Here is a 19,221-nt window from a genome sequence, read left to right on the forward strand (position 1 = left end):
GGACCTGGCATCACAGCTCCTCGTTGACAGTCACTGACTCCGCTTTTGTGTGATGCCTAACGATCCAAGACCTCTCATTGCAGCTCTTTGTTGATGACTTCTTGACTCACGCAAGCCCACGCATCTCAATGCAAGAACTTCGCATCTTGACACCCAGGCCACAAAAAGGTACTTTCTCAGCAGACTGAACTCAGTCCTGTGTCCGACCAGTGCTCCATCACCTTCGACCAGAACTTGTGCCATGGACCCCGTCTACTGTGAGCAGATAACCCAGGTTGGCACTTGTTGCTTCTTAGCACTTGATTTTCACAAAACCTTAAAATTGCATATGATGGGTTCTACTAGATGGATATATGAAGTTTTGGTCTCAAATAATGTATTAGGTTTTCCTCTATTTTTCTAAATTGGTGCGGGATTTTTCTTGTGTTGTGTTTTTATTTTATTATGTTTGTGTGCTGCATAAATACTTTATACATTGCCTGTAAGTTCAACTTGACTGTGTGCCAGGCTACCAGAGGCTTAAGCACCAGTTAATTTGGGGTTTGTTTGTGTTACACCCGTACAAGAATTGTTGCTGCTGATTAAGTAGGGTTTCACCCTCCATAACCAGGAGCCCAATTTTCTACAGGAAACTCTCTTTAGGTGAGTATGTCCTCTAGATGGTGAATGGATATTTACCCCTGCCCTGAGTTCCCGACTGCATGTGAAACTACTATCATGATTTTTTGTTTGGCTATGATGTTACACTGTGTGCAGAGGCAATGCGAGGTTCATAACTTGTTCTGCAACTTCGTGAGGGGTCCAAAGTGTGTCCTCATAGCAGGCATAGAACTCTGCTCCATGTGCTCATTAAGTCACATTAAGCATTGTTCCGGACATGTAAAATACCTCGAAGTAGCTGGCAACCTACAGGGCGCGAAGCTAGTACACCCTGAAAGCATGAGGAATCACCTCATGCATAAGAAAGTTGCACCAAATCGTCACCATAATATCCAGCATGTCTGCCACCGACCACAAAGTCCTGGTTCTGATAACTTCCAAAGATGAGCTTCTGCCTGCATTGGTCCCAAGAGTCATAACTCCCAAACTTGAGTGTCCACCTCTATAAGCCCCAGAGGCTGCATTAGCCAAATATAATGCATGCAGAGGTTGTGACTGCTTACTGCACAGCCAAATGTGCTGCTCAAACACAGTGGTCCATGGAGGCACAAGATCATCAGCCCCCCTTCACTGATACTGAAGCCTGGGGGTGCAAAGTTGCTGACTGCACTGGCTCAAACTGAAGATTGTAACTACACCATTTGAGCAGGTACAGGTGGTCTATGTCCACACCAACTGAGAAATGGTGCCTTAAACATACAAATAACATCTTTGTTGGTAGAATGCTAACCTTTGCCCAAATAAACTTGCTGGGCCTGCCGGTTTTAATTGTGTTTATGTTTTCTTTTTGTACTGTTACTTTGTTTTAGTTTTAATTTTGCTGTTTTATTCCCAGTATCTCCACCTTGGAGGGTAGTGTGCCAGGTAGAAGATGAGCTGTGGGTTCCAGTTTGTTTTATTTGGCCCTCTTGGCATTAGCCAAGCCTTAGCCACATCCTCTAATAGGTGGGCTAATTAAATATGACAGCTGTGTTGATGACCCAAAGCAAGCCCCTCTGAGCACATCCGCGTCTGGACAGCGCCAGGACCCCTGCTGGTTCACAACCAGCACAGCCTAGAAGATTCTTCAACTTGTTCTCTCTATCGAGGGAGACTGTGAGCACTCTATGGATGTTTCCAAGGGTGAAACAGGTCGTGGTAAGTGTGGGTTCATCTTCTTAACACCTACAATCAATGCACTCGAGGGAAGCAAAGATGAACCTTCCCCACAGATGGCACAGAGCTGTTTACTGAACTGCCACTCCCTATCGAAGCATAGGGCAGAAATATGTGACCTTCTGACAGATCATCAGCCAGATGTGATTTTCGTAAAAACCTGGCTAACTGCGGAGTCAACTCCTGAAATCCTTGATGCTATCCCACAGGAATATGCCATCATGAGACAAGACACACCAACCCAAAGGAGAGATGGGATCGCGGTAATTTTCAAATGACATATCCCCTGCACCTTCTCAGAAGTGGAGAGTCCTGGTTGCAAGGTGGCCTTCTTTATGTTATCTCTATCCGGTAACTTCACTTTAGCAGGGTTCTTGATTTATTGCCCGCCAGGCCTAGCCTCTCAGTTTATAACTGCCTTAGAGTATATTCTACCCGCTTCTGCAATATGCCATTCTAATTTCCTAATCCTGGGTGATGTCAATTTGCCTTTCGAGGAAACTACATGTCATTCAGTAGCATCAAGTATTGAAGACTTAGAAACACTTCAAGTGGTTCCTGCTCCTACTCATACACATGGCCACACTGTAGACCCCATATTCACCAATTCTCCACAATGTAAGAGTGGCCCTCCCATGACTGTGGTATGGTCAGACCACTTTGCTCTACCTGTCCTGGTTTCCATGCCTGCCATGTTACCCACATCATGTGTACACAGGTGATTTAAATCACAGAAATTGTCTAAGGTTACCCCTTCTGCCTTTACGGCGGCTCTGACTGCCAATCGTCCTATTCTTAGAGACTGTGTTAGTTTAGCCATCTTGCTATTAGAAACATGGATTAGTGATGCACTGGACTGTATCACACCTATGAAGACTTGCACTGCTGCCCGTTCCAAACCTTCAGCAGAATGGTTTAGTGATGAACTATTGCTAATAAAGAGGTCTTGTAAACACCTTGAACGCCTCTAGCGCAGGAACTACTGTCAGGATCAGGATCATGCAGAGACAGTATTATGCTCAAAAGATTGAGCATGCTCAGAATTCTTCAAAGGAGCCTTTCTGATAGTGAAATCTTTATCCTCCCTGGAGCGTGTTTCTCCGTCTACCATTCCTCGGTAAATCATTGCAATCGGATTGCCAAGTTGTTCTCGGACAAAATTGCAAAGATTTATGCTACCATTCCAAAGAAAGGTCTATTTGTTGAAGCAGGGGGTGCTGCAGGGCACAGCCCTGAGCACAACATTATTTAATCTGTATATTCGCCCTATTGCAGATGTGCTTGAGCGTTATGACATTAAAATTGCAGCATACGTTGACAACACACATCTAATTATCACCTTGAAGCAGGATAAAGGATCCTCTGTGACCAGTTTTCGATTCTGTCTGGTTGGATTAGTAGAGTGCATGGACCACAGCTGCCTCAAGCTAAATATGGGGAAAACTGAGGTCCTGGTTCTGGGGAAGCGGCCAACAATCTGGTCCACTGCATGGTGGGCAGATGCTGTAGGGCCAATCCCATCTCCTAAGCAGAATGTTAAGAGCCTTGGTATCTGGTTCAATTATAATCTTACATTTGACAGCCAGACAGCTAGTCTTGCTGGGGCATGCTTTAGTATTTTTAAAATGTTACGCAAGATATTGGGTCTTCTCCCAGAAGCTGCCAGGAAGTTGGTAGTCTAGGCCCTACTGATTTCTAAACTAAATTACTGTAATGTGCTATATCTTGGGGCTTCCAAAGCCAGTTCAGGAATGCTTCAAAGGGTACAGAATGTCGCAGTACATGTGCTACTGAACATTCCCAGATAGGTTCTGATGGGCTAAATCCTCATTCAACTCCACTGGCTCCCAATCAGGAAGAGAGTATCCCTTAAAAGCTTATGCTTTTGTCATAAAATCTTCAATATGAAAGGCCTCAATATCATCATCACTTGATCAAGCTCTATAAACCTAGCAGATGTCTTAGATTTGCAGACACAGCACTTTCATTGGTTCCAAGAGTGGAAAGAACACATATGGGAGGCCGCTAGTTCAGATATTTGGCTGCCAATCTATCCAACACCTCCCCTGTTAATCTGAGACAGGAAGGTTCAGAGCTGGTTTTTGGATCGAAGCTTAAGACCTGGCTCTTTAGAAAATCTTAAATTAGGCTTCTTCTTTTGGGCTGTGGACTCTTGTGCTCTTGCGGTTTTGGAATCCTAGCATGGGGACACTCTGAATGGAGTAATCAGGCCCTTTATAGATGTCTTTATAATTATTATTATTATTACTATTATTATTATTACCTGCCAACAAATCTTTCAAAATAACTATGTTTGACAGGAAAGAAACCTCCTTTTAAATAACAAATAACAACACCTGAGAAGGCATTTTTACCCACAAGGTAGGATGCCTAGTATTTAAAAGTGGTGCATGCAAGACTTTATTGTCAGCATGTACCTACAAAGATTATTCCCTTTTTCAGGGTAAGGGGATGTAGTTGTCTTATGAGTAAAGTTCAAGATAAAATTTTAATTCAGTTTCGGACAAGCTAATGGAATCATCCAAACACTATTTAATGCTTACTGATAAAATCAATTGAGCAGTGAAGTTGGATTTTAATAAATATTTAGGAAACGTGAATTAAATATTTTTTTACTTTGTCTGAACCTTCAGTAGATTAATTAGCTATAGCCATCTAGCTGATGACACTGCTAGTAATTCACTTTAATGCGGTGCCCCCAGGCACTCTGCACAATCACAATGGAAGGCAAGAGGGTGCCAGAGCCAGTTAAGTGAAGCAAAGGAGGAGGGGACTCTATTTTCCTAAACACACCTCTGGCTGGCACACAAACTCCCTTCAGGGACTGAAAAATCTTGCTGTATTGTGTTTTCCTCAGCTAGGTTGCAGTAATGCCATCAGAATGCCCTCAGAAAGTGGAAAGGGCTGCCTCGTTGACCTTTTTTGTCATTGGATAGGAATTGTCCAGGACTCACAGCTACCTACTTGCTAGTGAAATGTGCAAATCTGGCACCTCGCCTACAACTCATCAGAGCACTTTCTTGACCTGCAAAAGAGGACTGGACCTGCTGTTTGAGATCTGTGTGGAGACCTTAAAGGCCTGACCTGTGCAACTTAAACCTAAGGACAAGAATTGGACTGCAAGGGTAAATTAAATCACCTTCTGTTTACAACAAGCTGCAAGTAGTTGTACCAGGCTGACCTAGACCCTGTACTCTGCTGGAGGCCTCTGCTGGAGTGAGTCCTCGTCACTACATGTTATTCATGTCCTGGGTACCTCAGAAGTAACTAAGAAGAGTTGCTCCAGAAAACAAAGTACAAGTACAGGTCAGGTTGCATTTTACCTATGCAGAGTTTTGTATTATTAATAAATCTGCAACAGGAAAATCAGAGCCCAAGGAACATGTCACAATACATTCCAAATAGTATTCCTGCAAATCTATTTTTGGCACACTTTGCAGCTGTGCCACTAGAAATGTTTTTGAATTCCAAAAACTAATACATCTGCACCTGCTTGCAGGAGTCCTTGCATGGGTTTAGATTTAGGGCCTGATTTAGATATTGGCGGGTGGGTGACTCCGTCACAGCGGTGACGAATATCCCATCCTTCGAAATCAAGATCCCATCGGAAATCATGGGATTTAGATTTTGGCAGACGGGATGTCCATTACTATTGAGGCGGAGTAGCCCATCCGCCAATATTTAAATCAGACCATTTTTTTTTTTTTATCTGCACACTCCCAATCAAGAACACAAAAACACATATTCCACTTTACACATACATTTACCACGTTTTGTGAATCATGCTTCGGTATTTCTTCTAAAGAGTATGATTTATGGTTGGAAAAAATAGTACTCAGTTTTTCAGTGTCCTACTCTGTCCAAATGTACTACTGGAAGGTTTGCAATTATTTTGTAATAACACAACTTAACAATTCATGTATTCTCACTGTTAGATAGTCTCAAAATGTGGAAAGAATATTTTTGTAACACTTTACAAGTGCACTGTCTAGATGACTGAAAACTATTTGTTCATTCCAGAACACGGACAAAGAAAATGACAATTAATTAACTGTAATGTTAGCCGGTTATGCCATATTTCCTGCATCACTGCAGCATTTCTCCTACAAATTCTGTTCTAAAGAGCCAATGCATGGATAACATTAAAGACATTGTGGCAAATCACATTATGCTCATGTGCTTTCTGGTAATATATTTTTTTAATTAGTCTCGTTGTGCACTCGAAGCGCAATCTACCAACATCAGGACGTCAGTAACATATTTTTGAAATCAGACTTGCCTGTCTCTGAGAGTAGTTTTGTGGCTTCCAAAACCTTTTCTGTATACACCCCGGCCTCGTAGTTTTCCATCTCTGCATTAATGATGTGGATGACTCTGGCTGCACGACCGCGAATTGCTCCTGCTGTTCTGTCCAGTGTGTCTACGTCCCCCTCCTGCAGAGCAATCACACACTTATTCACGTCTTCCAGGATATGGTTTTCTGCAGGAGAAACAAGGGGTTCATGTTTGCTGTTGCAAGGTGAGTAAGTAAACACACTGTCAAGTTAAAGCCAAAATTGTTCAAGGGCCAGGCAGATAAAAATCAGAAAACAAGTGAGAAAGTGTTTTTTATCTCTGAAATCAAACAGGGCATATATTCTGTGCTTCACCTCAGAAGGTTACAAGAACAGCTATCTAGGTGTTTACAAACAAACAGCCTGTTAGAAATGGGGTTTTTGGTTGGCAGTCAGGTTACCCCCTGTCCAAGCAAAAGCCCTCACTCTAGTCAGGGTAAGTCACACACAATCCAAGATTATCCTGTGCCCACCCTCTGGTAGCTTGGCACGAGCAGTCAGGCTTAACTTAGAAGGCAATGTGTAAAGGATTTGTGCAATAAATCATACAATACCACCATATAGCACCACATAAATACACCACACAGTGTTTAGAAAAATATATAATATTTATCAGGATAATTGAAGGTCAAAAAGAATAAAGTTGCATTGGAAAATTGTAGAGATATCACTGAAAAGTGATATAAAGTGTCTTAAGTCTTTAGAATATAAACAAAGTCTCTTTCAAGCACAAGTACCTGGTTTAGCGTGGAAAAATCTCCTTAGAGGGCCACGAAAGAAGAGGTGCGTGGAAAAAGGGTGTGTGCGTCGATTTCTCCTCAGCACACACGGACTTGCGTCGTTATTTTCCACGCGGGGAAGTTGTGCGTCGTTTTCCGGCGCGCGGACAGTCTCTTTCTGTGGATCGCGGGGATTACCAGATGTCCCGGGTCTGTGCATGGATTTTCCTGCTTGTTTTCCGGCTGCGCGTCGTTCTGCGGGGCTGCGCGTTGAAATTACGATCTCACGGCAGGCGTTGCGTCGATTTCTCCTCTAGAGGTCGGGCGGCGTTGTCCTTGCGAAGCCGTGCGTCGGATTTCCGGTCGTCCCCAGAGCGTCGCGTTGATCAGCGTCGGTGTGCGGCGTTTTTCTCGCCGCGGCACAAGCTGTGCGTCGAAATTTTCGGCGCACGGAGCGTCCAAGTGAAAAAGGGAAGTCTTTTTGGTCCTGAGACTTCACAGAACAGGAGGCAAGCTCTATCCAAGCCCTTGGAAAGCACTTTCACAGCCAGACAAGAGTTCAGCAAGGCAGCAGGCCAACAGCAAGGCAGCAGTCCTTTGTAGAAAGCAGACAGGTGAGTCCTTTGAGCAGCCAGGCAGTTCTTCTTGGCAGGATGTAGTTTCTGGTTCAGGTTTCTTCTCCAGCAAGTGTCTGATGAGGTAGGGCAGAGGCCCTGTTTTATACCCAAATGTGGCTTTGAAGTGGGAGAGACTTCAAAGAGTGGCTAAGACGTGCACCAGGTCCGCTTTCAGTTCAATCCTGTCTGCCAGGGTCCCAGTAGGGGGTGTGGCAGTCCTTTGTGTGAGAGCAGGCCCTCCACCCTCCCAGCCCAGGAAGACCCATTCAAAATGCAGATGTATGCAAGTGAGGCTGAGTACCCTGTGTTTGGGGTGTGTCTGAGTGAATGCACAAGGAGCTGTCAACCAAGCCCAGCCAGATGTGGATTGTAAGGCACAGAAGGATTTAAGTGCAAAGAAATGCTCACTTTCTAAAAGTGGCATTTCTAGAATAGTAATATTAAATCCGACTTCACCAGTCAGCAGGATTTTGTATTACCATTCTGGCCATACTAAATATGACCTTCCTGCTCCTTTCAGATCAGCAGCTGCCACTTCAACAGTGTATGAGGGCAGCCCCAATGTTAGCCTATGAAGGGAGCAGGCCTCACAGTAGTGTAACAACGAATTTAGGAGTTTTACACTACCAGGACATATAACTATACAGGTACATGTCCTGCCTTTTACCCACACAGCACCCTGCTCTAGGGGTTACCTAGGGCACACATTAAGGGTGACTTATATGTAGAAAAAGGGGAGTTCTAGGCTTGGCAAGTACTTTTAAATGCCAAGTCGAGGTGGCAGTGAAACCGCACCCACAGGCCTTGCAATGGCAGGCCTGAGACAAGGAAAAGGGGCTACTTAAGTGGGTGGCACAACCAGTGCTGCTGGCCCACTAGTAGTATTTAATTTACCAGCCCTATGCACATAAAGTGCACCTTACTGGGGACTTATAAGTAAATTAATAGTCCAATCAGGTATGATTCAAGGTTACCATGTTTTAAGGGAGAGAGCATATGCACTTTAGCACTGGTTAGCAGTGGTAAAGTGCGCAGAGTCTAAAAACCAGCAAAAACAGTGTCCACAAAGTGGAGGGAGGCAGGCAAAAAGTTAGGGGTGACTACCCTAAGGCTGTCAGGTCTAACATGTGTCCCCCCCAGCTGAAAGTGGGGAGAGCTACCCGACCTCCTGGGAGCTCTCATCGCTAAGGCGGAAGTACCTGGAGAGACCATCAGCATTGGCGTGGTCAACCCCTGGGCGATGTTCCACTGTAAAGTCCATCCCCTGTAGGGAAATGGACCACCTCAAGAGTTTTGGATTCTCACCCCTCATCTGCATGAGCCATCTGTGTGGCCTGTGGTCTGTCTGGACCCGGAAGTGAGTCCCAAACAGGTAGGGTCTTAGCTTCTTTAGTGCCCAGACCACAGCAAAAGCTTCTCTCTCAATAGCACTCCACCTCTGTACCCGTGGTAATAGCCTTCTGCTAATAAAGACTACCGGTTGATCTCGGCCCTCCTCATTTAGCTGTGCTAGGACTGCCCCTATGCCATGCTCTGAAGCGTCTGTCTGCACGATAAATTCCTGGGAGTAGTCAGGGGCCTTGAGCACGGGGGCCGTGCACATGGCTTCCTTCAGGGCGTCAAAGGCTTTCTGACAAGCCTCTGTCCAATTCACCAACCTAGGTTGTTTCTTGGAAGTGAACTCTGTCAAGGGTGATACAATGGTACCATAGCCCTTGACAAATCTGCGGTAGTATCCTGTGAGGCCTAAAAAGGCTCTCACCTCAGTCTGCGTTCGCGGTGGTTGCCAGGCCTTGATAGTTTCAATCTTGGCCTGGAGTGGCTGCACCTTGCCACCACCCACTAGGTGTCCCAAGTACACCACGGAACCCTGCCCAATCTGGCACTTACTAGCCTTGATGGTCAGGCCTGCCTGTTGCAGGGCCTGAAGCACCTCCTAGAGGTGAAGCAGGTGTTCCTCCCAGCTGGAACTGTAGACAGCTATGTCATCCAGGTAGGCTGCACAGAAGGCATCCTTGCCAGCTAGAACCCCGTTAACCAACCGTTGGAAGGTAGCGGGGGCATTTTTCAATCCAAACGGCATCACCCGGAACTGGTAATGGCCATCAGGGGTTGAAAATGCGGATCTTTCCTTAGCCCCCTCAGTCAGGGTGATCTGCCAGTACCCCGAAGTAAGATGAAACGTACTAAGGAACTTGGCAGCGCCCAGCCTGTCAACGAGCTCATCAGCTCGGGGGATGGGGTGAGCATCAGTCCGTGTGACTGAGTTGAGACCCCGGTAGTCCACACAGAACCGGAGTTCTGGCTTCGCACCTGGGGCAGTAGCCTTAGGGACCAACACCACTGGGCTGGCCCAGGGACTACTGGATTTCTCGATAACCCCTAGAGTCAACATCTTGGAGACCTCCTCCTTGATGCTGGCCTTCACCTTATCCGACAACCTGTAAATTTTGTTCTTCACAGGGAGACTGTCACCGGTGTCAATATCATGAACACAGAGGTGGGTCAGTCCAGGAGTAAGGGAGAACAGGGGGGAGAACTGCTCCAACAGCTCATAGCAGTCTCCTCTCTGGTTTAGAGTCAGGGAGTCAGAAAGAATGACCCCGCTTACTGACCCATCACCTTCTTGGGCAGAGAGGAGGTCGGGGAGAGGTTCACTCTCCTCTTCCATTCCTTCATCTGTGACCAGAAGCATGTTGATCTCCGACCTCTCACAGTGAGCCTTTAGTCGGTTCACATGGAGCACCCTTAGGGGATTCCTAGGGGTTTGGAGGTCCACTAGGTAAGTGGCCTCCCCTTTCCGCTCCTTGATTTCAAATGGGCCAGACCAGCGGTCCTGGAGAGCTCTAGGCTCTACTGGCTCCATTACCCACACTTTGTCTCCAGGTTGAAACTCTACCAGGGTGGCCTTCTGGTCATACCAGTGTTTCATTACCTCTTGACTGGCCTCAAGGTTAATTTGGGCCTCTTTCCAGAGGCGGGTCATCTGGTTGCGGAGGGCCAACATGTAGCTGACCACGTCCTGAGGGGGTGCCTTTGGAGCTTTCTCCAATCCCTCCTTGACAATGCTTAAGGGTCCCCTGACAGGGTACCCATAGAGAAGCTCAAAGGGACTGAACTCTACCCCTCTCTGGGGGACCTCTCTGTAAGCAAAGAGAAGGCATGGTAAGAGGACGTCCCACTTACGCCTCATGGCCTCAGGGAGGCCACCAATCATGCCTTTCAGGGTCTTGTTGTATCTCTCCACAAGACCATTAGACTGGGGGTGATAGGGTGTGGTGAACTTGTAGGTTACACCACACGCATCCCACAGAGACTTCATGTATGCAGACATGAAGTTAGTGCCTCTGTCAGACACTATCTCCTTGGGGAATCCCACACGGGTAAATATCCCCATCAGAGTCCTGGTCACCACCAGTGCAGTTACGGTCCTCAGAGGGATTGCCTCTGGGTAACGGGTGGCATGGTCCACCAAAACCAGGAGGAACCTGTTGCCTAAGGCAGTTTTGGGGTCCAAGGGACCAACAATGTCGACGCCCACCCTTTCAAAGGGGGTGCCAACGACAGGAAGTAGAATCAGGGGGCTTTTACCCCTTTTTCCTGCTTTACCACTGGCCTGGCAGGTAGGACAGGATCTGCAGAATTTATCTGAGTGTGTCCTCATTTTGGGCCAATAAAAGTGGGTGACAAGCCTGTTAAAGGTCTTGCCTTGCCCCAAATGTCCTGCCAGGGGAATGTCGTGAGCCAGACCCAGTAGGAAGGTTCGGTAACATTGGGGGACCACCAGCGTACATGCTGCCCCAAAGGCCGGAACCTTACGCTCACTGTAGAGGAGATCATTCTCCCAATATAGGTGGTGATCGCCAGAGGTGTCACCTGCCGCCTGGTTTGAGGCTTGTTTCCTCAGACCTTCTAGAGTGGGACATTCTTTCTGCGCCTTGCAGAATTCCTCCCTGGTGGGTCCACCCTCAACTTGCCAGCCAGCAAGCTCAGGTAAGTCACCTACGGTGGCAATGTCTTCCCCAGTTGCCTCGGGAGCCTCCTCCTCAGGAGCCCCGTCAGCCACTGCGGGAACTTCTGGGGGCGGTTTCCCATGCCCCGGGTCCCTCCTCTTGGCAGCTCTCTGGGCCATCGTTCCAGGCTCCAGATGCCCTTGACTTCCCTCTCGGTCAGCCATGGACCGTGTGGTCATGCAGACCCACTCAGGTAACCCTAACATCTCCAGGTGAGACTTGAGCTCCACTTCTTTCCAAGCAGTATGCTCAAGATCATTGCCTAACAGACAATCTACAGGCATGGCAGGACTCACAGCTACTTTCAGAGTACCAGAGACCCCCCCCACTCAAAGGGAACCAGAGCCACCGGTAGGTGACTCTCGCGATTGTCAGCGACTATGACCTGGTGGAATGTATTAGGTACTATCTGCTCTGTTGACACCAGCTGACTCTTGATAGTAGTCATACTGGCTCCTGTGTCACGCAGAGCCTCCACCTTCTGCCCATCAATGGTGACCCACTGCCGGTACTTGGAAGTATTTTTGGGCATGTGGACCTTGGGCACCATTTCTCCTTCTCAAAGGGACACTAGGGAAATCTCTACCTGTTCCCCAAAGCTATCTGGGTCCATCTCCCCCCCGAGCGCTACACTAGTCAACCCAGGTGCCTGTCCGGTAGTGGACGGTGCCCTCTTGGGGCACTGGGGATCGCCTTTATAGTGACCATACTGGTAACACTCCATGCATTTGGGGTTAGGTTTCCCTGACCTGTCATATGTCCCTGGCTTTTTCCCAAATTTGGAAAAGGAAGGGTTGCCACCCCCTCCCTGGGGATTCTTTTGGGGGCCTTTGGAGAGTTCCTTATCTGCAAGTTTATCTCCCCCCTCTTTCTTCTGTTGGGAACCCTGACCACCTTTGTGGGAGTCCCCCCCAGGTACCTTCTTGGACACTCTGGTGCTAACCCAGAGGTCCGCCTCCTCAGCAAGCTTCCTGGGATCAGTCAGCTTACTATCCACTAAGTGCTGTCGCAACTCTGTATAAGTAGTATTAAGCATATGCTCTCTTAGAATCAAGTCATATAAACCTTTATAATCAGCTACTTTGTTGCCCCGCACCCATCCATTCAGTGCCTTACTGGAGAAGCCAAAGAAATCTACCCATGTTTGTGTGGTTTGTTTGGTGCTGTCCCTGAACCTCTGACGGTATACCTCAGGGGTCAGCCCAAACTTGGCAAGTAAAATGGCTTTCTGAAGTGGGTATGTGTTTTGATCAGGTTGATCCAATGTGAGGAGTGTATCCCTCCCCAATGGCGGTACATAACCCCACATAGCTACCCCCCCATTGCCCTTCAGGAACCTCATGAGCCCTTAGTGCAACTTCATAAGCAGCTAACCATTTATCTATGTCATCTCCCACCACAAAACTGGGCACCACATTTTTGGGTATACGAACCTTCTTTTCTCCGGCAGGTCCTGTCAGTATGCTGCCACCATTATTGCTGGATTCAGACTGTCTTGCCTTGATCTCCAGCTCCTTGAGACTTAGTTCATGAGCCAACAATAGTTTATTTTCAGCCAAAGCTCTTTCAGCTTCCACCTGTTTGGCTGCTCTTTCAGCTTCCGCTTGTTTGGCTGCCCTTTCAGCTTCTGCTTGAATCTGTTTGGCTGTTCTTTCAGCTTCAATCTGTTTGGCTGCTCTTTCAGCCTCAGCTTGTTTGGCTTCTCTTTCTGCCCTTCTCTCCTCCTGTTGAGCCTCAATTTTCAGTTTTGCCATTTGTAATTGGAACTCCCTTTCTTCTCTCCTTTCCTCTGCGGTCAGGCTTTGCATAGAGACACTGCTCCCTGGTCTGGAAGGGTGCACAATTGCAGTGGTAACACCATCCACAGATAGTGAAAATTCCTCTGAGGGGCCATTTTCTGGCTCCTCTTCCTCATCATCCTCTAAATGGGCTTCTGCCCAGGCCCTCAGCGCCACTTGAAAGTCCTCCTTTCTGGAGGCCCCTTGGGTGGGTACCCTCAATGCCCTGTAGAATCCTCTTAGTTGTTTGACCGTATATGTATCCAACTGGACTAGGTCAAAGTCCCCTGTCTGAGACCCAGTCAGAGACATGTTGAGTGAGGATTTAGTTTTTGAAAATTGTCAGGAAAAAAAAACGGATTTGCAAAAAGAGATAAAAACCAAGTTGACCTTCAACTGTGGGTAGGTAGTGAAATACTTAGCTACTGTATGTCACTGCACAAATACAAGTCCTATCCTCACCACTGATCACCAATGTTAGAAATGGGGTTTTTGGTTGGCAGTCAGGTTACCCCCTGTCCAAGCAAAAGCCCTCACTCTAGTCAGGGTAAGTCACACACAATCCAAGATTATCCTGTGCCCACCCTCTGGTAGCTTGGCACGAGCAGTCAGGCTTAACTTAGAAGGCAATGTGTAAAGTATTTGTGCAATAAATCATACAATACCACCATATAGCACCACAAAAATACACCACACAGTGTTTAGAAAAATATATCATATTTATCAGGATAATTGTAGGTCCAAAAAGAATAAAGTTGCAATGGAAAATTGTAGAGATATCACTGAAAAGTGATATAAAGTGTCTTAAGTCTTTAGAATATAAACAAAGTCTCTTTCAAGCACAAGTACCTGGTTTAGCGTGGAAAAATCTCCTTAGAGGGCCACAAAAGAAGAGGTGCGTGGAAAAAGGGTGTGTGCGTCGATTTCTCCTCAGCACACACGGACTTGCGTCGTTATTTTCCACGCGGGGAAGTCGTGCGTCGTTTTCCGGCGCGCGGACAGTCTCTTTCTGTGGATCGCGGGGATTACCAGATGTCCCGGGTCTGTGCGTGGATTTTCCTGCTTGTTTTCCGGCTGCGCGTCGTTCTGCGGGGCTGCGCGTTGAAATTACAATCTCACGGCAGGCGTCGCGTCGATTTCTCCTCTAGAGGTCGAGCGGCGTTGTCCTTGCGAAGCCGTGCGTCGGATTTCCGGTCGTCCCCAGAGCGTCGCGTTGATCAGCGTCGGTGTGCAGCGTTTTTCTCGCCGCGGCACAAGCTGTGCGTCTAAATTTTCGGCGCACAGAGCGTCCAAGTGAAAAAGGGAAGTCTTTTTGGTCCTGAGACTTCAGGGAACAGGAGGCAAGCTCTATCCAAGCCCTTGGAGAGCACTTTCACAGCCAGACAAGAGTTCAGCAAGGCAGCAGGCCAACAGCAAGGCAGCAGTCCTTTGTAGAAAGCAGACAGGTGAGTCCTTTGAGCAGCCAGGCAGTTCTTCTTGGCAGGATGTAGTTTCTGGTTCAGGTTTCTTCTCCAGCAAGTGTCTGATGAGGTAGGGCAGAGGCCCTGTTTTATACCCAAATGTGCCTTTGAAGTGGGGGAGACTTCAAAGAGTGGCTAAGAAGTGCACCAGGTCCCCTTTCAGTTCAATCCTGTCTGCCAGGGTCCCAGTAGGGGGTGTGGCAGTCCTTTGTGTGAGAGCAGGCCCTCCACCCTCCCAGCCCAGGAAGACCCATTCAAAATGCAGATGTATGCAAGTGAGCCTGAGTACCCTGTGTTTGGGGTGTGCCTGAGTGAATGCACAAGGAGCTGTCAACCAAGCCCAGCCAGACGTGGATTGTAAGGCACAGAAGGATTTAAGTGCAAAGAAATGCTCACTTTCTAAAAGTGGCATTTCTAGAATAGTAATATTAAATCCGACTTCACCAGTCAGCAGGATTTTGTATTACCATTCTGGCCATACTAAATATGACCTTCCTGCTCCTTTCAGATCAGCAGCTGCCACTTCAACAGTGTATGAGGGCAGCCCCAATGTTAGCCTATGAAGGGAGCAGGCCTCACAGTAGTGTAACAACGAATTTAGGAGTTTTACACTACCAGGACATATAACTACACAGGTACATGTCCTGCCTTTTACCCACACAGCACCCTGCTCTAGGGGTTACCTAGGGCACACATTAAGGGTGACTTATATGTAGAAAAAGGGGAGTTCTAGGCTTGGCAAGTACTTTTAAATGCCAAATCGAGGTGGCAGTGAAACTGCACCCACAGGCCTTGCAATGGCAGGCCTGAGACAAGGAAAAGGGGCTACTTAAGTGGGTGGCACAACCAGTGCTGCTGGCCCACTAGTAGTATTTAATTTACCAGCCCTATGCACATAAAGTGCACCTTACTAGGGACTTATAAGTAAATTAATAGTCCAATCAGGTATGATTCAAGGTTACCATGTTTTAAGGGAGAGAGCATATGCACTTTAGCACTGGTTAGCAGTGGTAAAGTGCGCAGAGTCTAAAAACCAGCAAAAACAGTGTCCACAAAGTGGAGGGAGGCAGGCAAAAAGTTAGGGGTGACTACCCTAAGGCTGTCAGGCTGTCAGGTCTAACACAGCCCTTCACTCATTTGGAAAGTGAAGCAATCCTATTGCAAAAAGGTATACATTAAAATTAGCATTCTCCAAAACTTTAGGACAATGTGCATCCTTGAAAGGATGTGAGCCAACACAGGACGGAATGTTGGAGGGCAGAGAACAGGGACGATGAAGGGATATTTAAGACGAGGCTAAAATAGCTTGCCCAGACCTACTGTGAAATCTTACTGATATAAAGGTTCATCAGGGACATCTTACATGGCCTTTTCTCAGAGCTTCACCCAATAATGGTCATCGATGCGGAGGGCGGCCAGTCGCAACCAACAGCTGTGCAGTGTTGGTGTCATTATTGCACTAGCCTCGGGGAGCTACACTTCTGCCTGGTGCCTATGGTCAACTGAAAGAACCAGTTCTTGAACACCTGTGTGCCATTCTGATGCTTGGAAGCATGATTTCTGTTGCTTAGATACATGATTTCTGTTGCTTAGATACATGATTTCTGGTGCTTGGATTCATGATTTCTGATGCTTAGATGCATGAAAGACAAGTGAATTTACATGATTAGATGTCTTTTGTCCAAAGCATTCTGTACGGGATGTCAGAACGTACAATCAAGTTCTTACGTTTGATTTATTTATTGGCCAACTTTATAGCTGTCGCCGAGTACTCAAAGTAATGGAAATCGCAATATAAATATACTGAACCATGCATATTTCAATCTTGCCATATATAAGACCTGTTCAGACCCTCAAAAGAAATCTGCACTAAAAAAAAGAAAATAGAATTTTGTTTATGACTTCCACGGAACCCTCCATCCTGAATAACCAGATTATAAAACTGGTTATTCTCTACTGGGATACCACAACAGTCACCCAGGGCAATCGCAGACTTCTCCTTTGCCCCACCGCCTCACCTGGATGTCCAGAAACCCAAGGTTGGTGGTGAAACTGTGCATCTACCTGGCCTCCAGAAACCCAGGGGAACATGGGTGCTGCTGTTCTATGCCAAGTGCCTGATGAAGCCGCTGTCAGTGCGATGCCAGCTCCCTGCTCTCAGTGTGAGTGTAGGAAGCATGGTTTTGGGCTGGGAGAGGGTGGCATTGCACAGAGAAAGGGGAATTGGATGGCAGGAGAGCAGGCTATTTTGTTTTGGTTCGGGTGGATGGTGGTGTGGGTGGGTGGCAGGAGGCCAGGTATTCATTTTTTAATTTAGACAAGGGGCAACATATTTCCAAGGTGGAGGGCATGGGTGCAGAAGGCTAGGGTTTTTTTCTTTTTTGGTAATATAGCTGCAGATATTGGAAGCAGGGGGCTGATGTTTTGAAGGGGTATATACAATATAAAATTGCAGAATGTGAATAACAAAGATATTATTCACCTCAGGTGTCTGAACAACTTTAAAGACAACTTCCTTTGTCTATTTCACCCCCCTGTGCAAAACATTTCCATTATTCACATTTACCCATCTATAGTTCTATCGATCATTGCATTTATGAACATTCTGGAGAGTCTATTTTGCTAAGAGGAACGCCTTGCAGAGAATTCGTTACTGGTAACATATACTCTTTGGGAGCAGAAGACATTTAGAGAGGTAGTGTCACAGGTATGCCCAGATGTGGGTCCCATGCTCACTCTACCACTGGAACCAAGCTTTACCCAACTGAAGAGGCCACATAGGCAGAAACTGGGCATGGGTTGCTTGTGTTCTGGTTCAGTGAGGACCTGGCTTGGCAGATCCAGATGGACTGGTCCTATTGGAGCAGGACCAGGGCCAATTTGCATATGGCTCAGTCGAATCACAGGTGGCATGTAGGCAAAAAAAATAGATTGGACTAAAGCCACAAAGAATTGCCAATGGCTAATATTAAATAAGCATTCCGTCCATCGCCTTTTTTGTATTTTTCATTGTAACACACAGGCTACACATCATAATCTTCAGCCTTGGGAGGTTAAGAGTAGTTTTCTCTATTATTACACCACTAATGAAGGCTGCTAGGCACAACAGTGGTTTAGGAAATTCCTCGGGATTATTTTGAAAAATACACCATAATATGTGTATTTGACTAATGTACTGCCTAAGCAATATATATATTTACAGGTATTGTGAGTGGGATCTTGACTTCCACTATGACAAAAGTTAGGCAAACAATAAAGCTCGAAGTCACAAAATGATTGGATGGTGGAAAATGATCACTTATGATACAAGTTTCGGATTTGTGGAAAGCATAACTTTTTTTACTGTAAGGCTCCTCACTTATTGCATTGCAGAAGACCACTCTATTGTATTTATATTGCAGTCATTTGTCACATGTGATTCTGGAATCCTTATTCACCACATGTTGTGTGTCTGGTAAAATATGTAGTTCAATTTGGTCATTATTGGTGGCCAAGCTCCATGCAGCCAACACGTGTTTTAGTCAGGTGAATCAGCCATTGAGCTTTCTGAAGGCATTTAACAGAAGTCATAGTATATCTCAAATATATTGGTGGATGTGCATTGAACAACAGTTTTTCTGTATCAGTCCCTGTAAGATATTGGATCAATTGAGTTTTAAGTCATTTATTAAATATGTTTCACTAAAACACTGTCGAGCAGTGGTTCCCAAACTGTGCGAACCCTGGGTGTCCACGACGCCTCCACAGCGGTCTGTACCTCCTGATAAAATTAAATAATGTTAACCGATTAATAAAGTGTATGTAAATAAAGTGGCTAAAGGTAAAACTGAAAATGTTAGAACATACTGTAAATGTCAAGGAATTTGACATTGGAGGCTAAAAATTGAATTAAGATATTTAGACCGATTCATAGTACCAGTGCAAGTGCATCAAACAGAATATAGTATGGACAATGTGTGGCTAAAATTGAATTTAGAAAAGCTCCAACCTTCCTATTAAATGTTTTATAATGTTAATATTTCTTTGAAAATTAAACAAAATGTATTATCATTTATGTTTGATGAATGCTTGTTTTTTCTATTTTTTTATCTATTGTTTTGCGTTGAAATCATTTACAATGATAGGTCAGTAATGACTAAGTGGGTAGGGCCTCAGATTTCAATAATGATTCAGTGGGGATCCCGGGATCCAATAATGATAAAGTGACGGTTCACAGAATTTAAAAGGTTATATTAGAACCACTGTTGGGAGGGTTTATGGCCACAGATTAAATCTTTTATAAGTTGTCAGCTATTTTCGATTAATGTAGAAGTTATATATTTGGCAAACATATGGTCTTGTTGAAATGCAATGCTATACAATTTGTACAATCTGATGATGTACGTCTAGTATGTGGTTGAGTGTCTACAAAAATAGTTGCTCTTTAAAAAGGAGAGTAGTTCTTCTCTTCTGGTTGAATTGGTA

The 19,221-nt window shown here is 46.0% G+C and overlaps 1 protein-coding gene across 2 annotated transcripts in view; it reads right to left on the minus strand.

Annotated features, from left to right (window-relative positions):
- Nucleotides 1–19,221, minus strand: part of CTNNA2 (catenin alpha 2) — a 2,570,005-nt gene that overhangs the window by 383,552 nt on the left and 2,167,232 nt on the right. For both annotated transcript variants that reach the window (XM_069204683.1, XM_069204674.1), the window contains exon 12: nucleotides 6,116–6,316. In XM_069204683.1, the coding sequence (XP_069060784.1) occupies nucleotides 6,116–6,316 (201 nt within the window). The remainder of the gene's footprint in view (nucleotides 1–6,115; nucleotides 6,317–19,221) is intronic.

The sequence above is a fragment of the Pleurodeles waltl genome, chromosome 1_2 (genome assembly GCF_031143425.1).
Source record: "Pleurodeles waltl isolate 20211129_DDA chromosome 1_2, aPleWal1.hap1.20221129, whole genome shotgun sequence".
NCBI lineage: Eukaryota > Metazoa > Chordata > Amphibia > Caudata > Salamandridae > Pleurodeles > Pleurodeles waltl.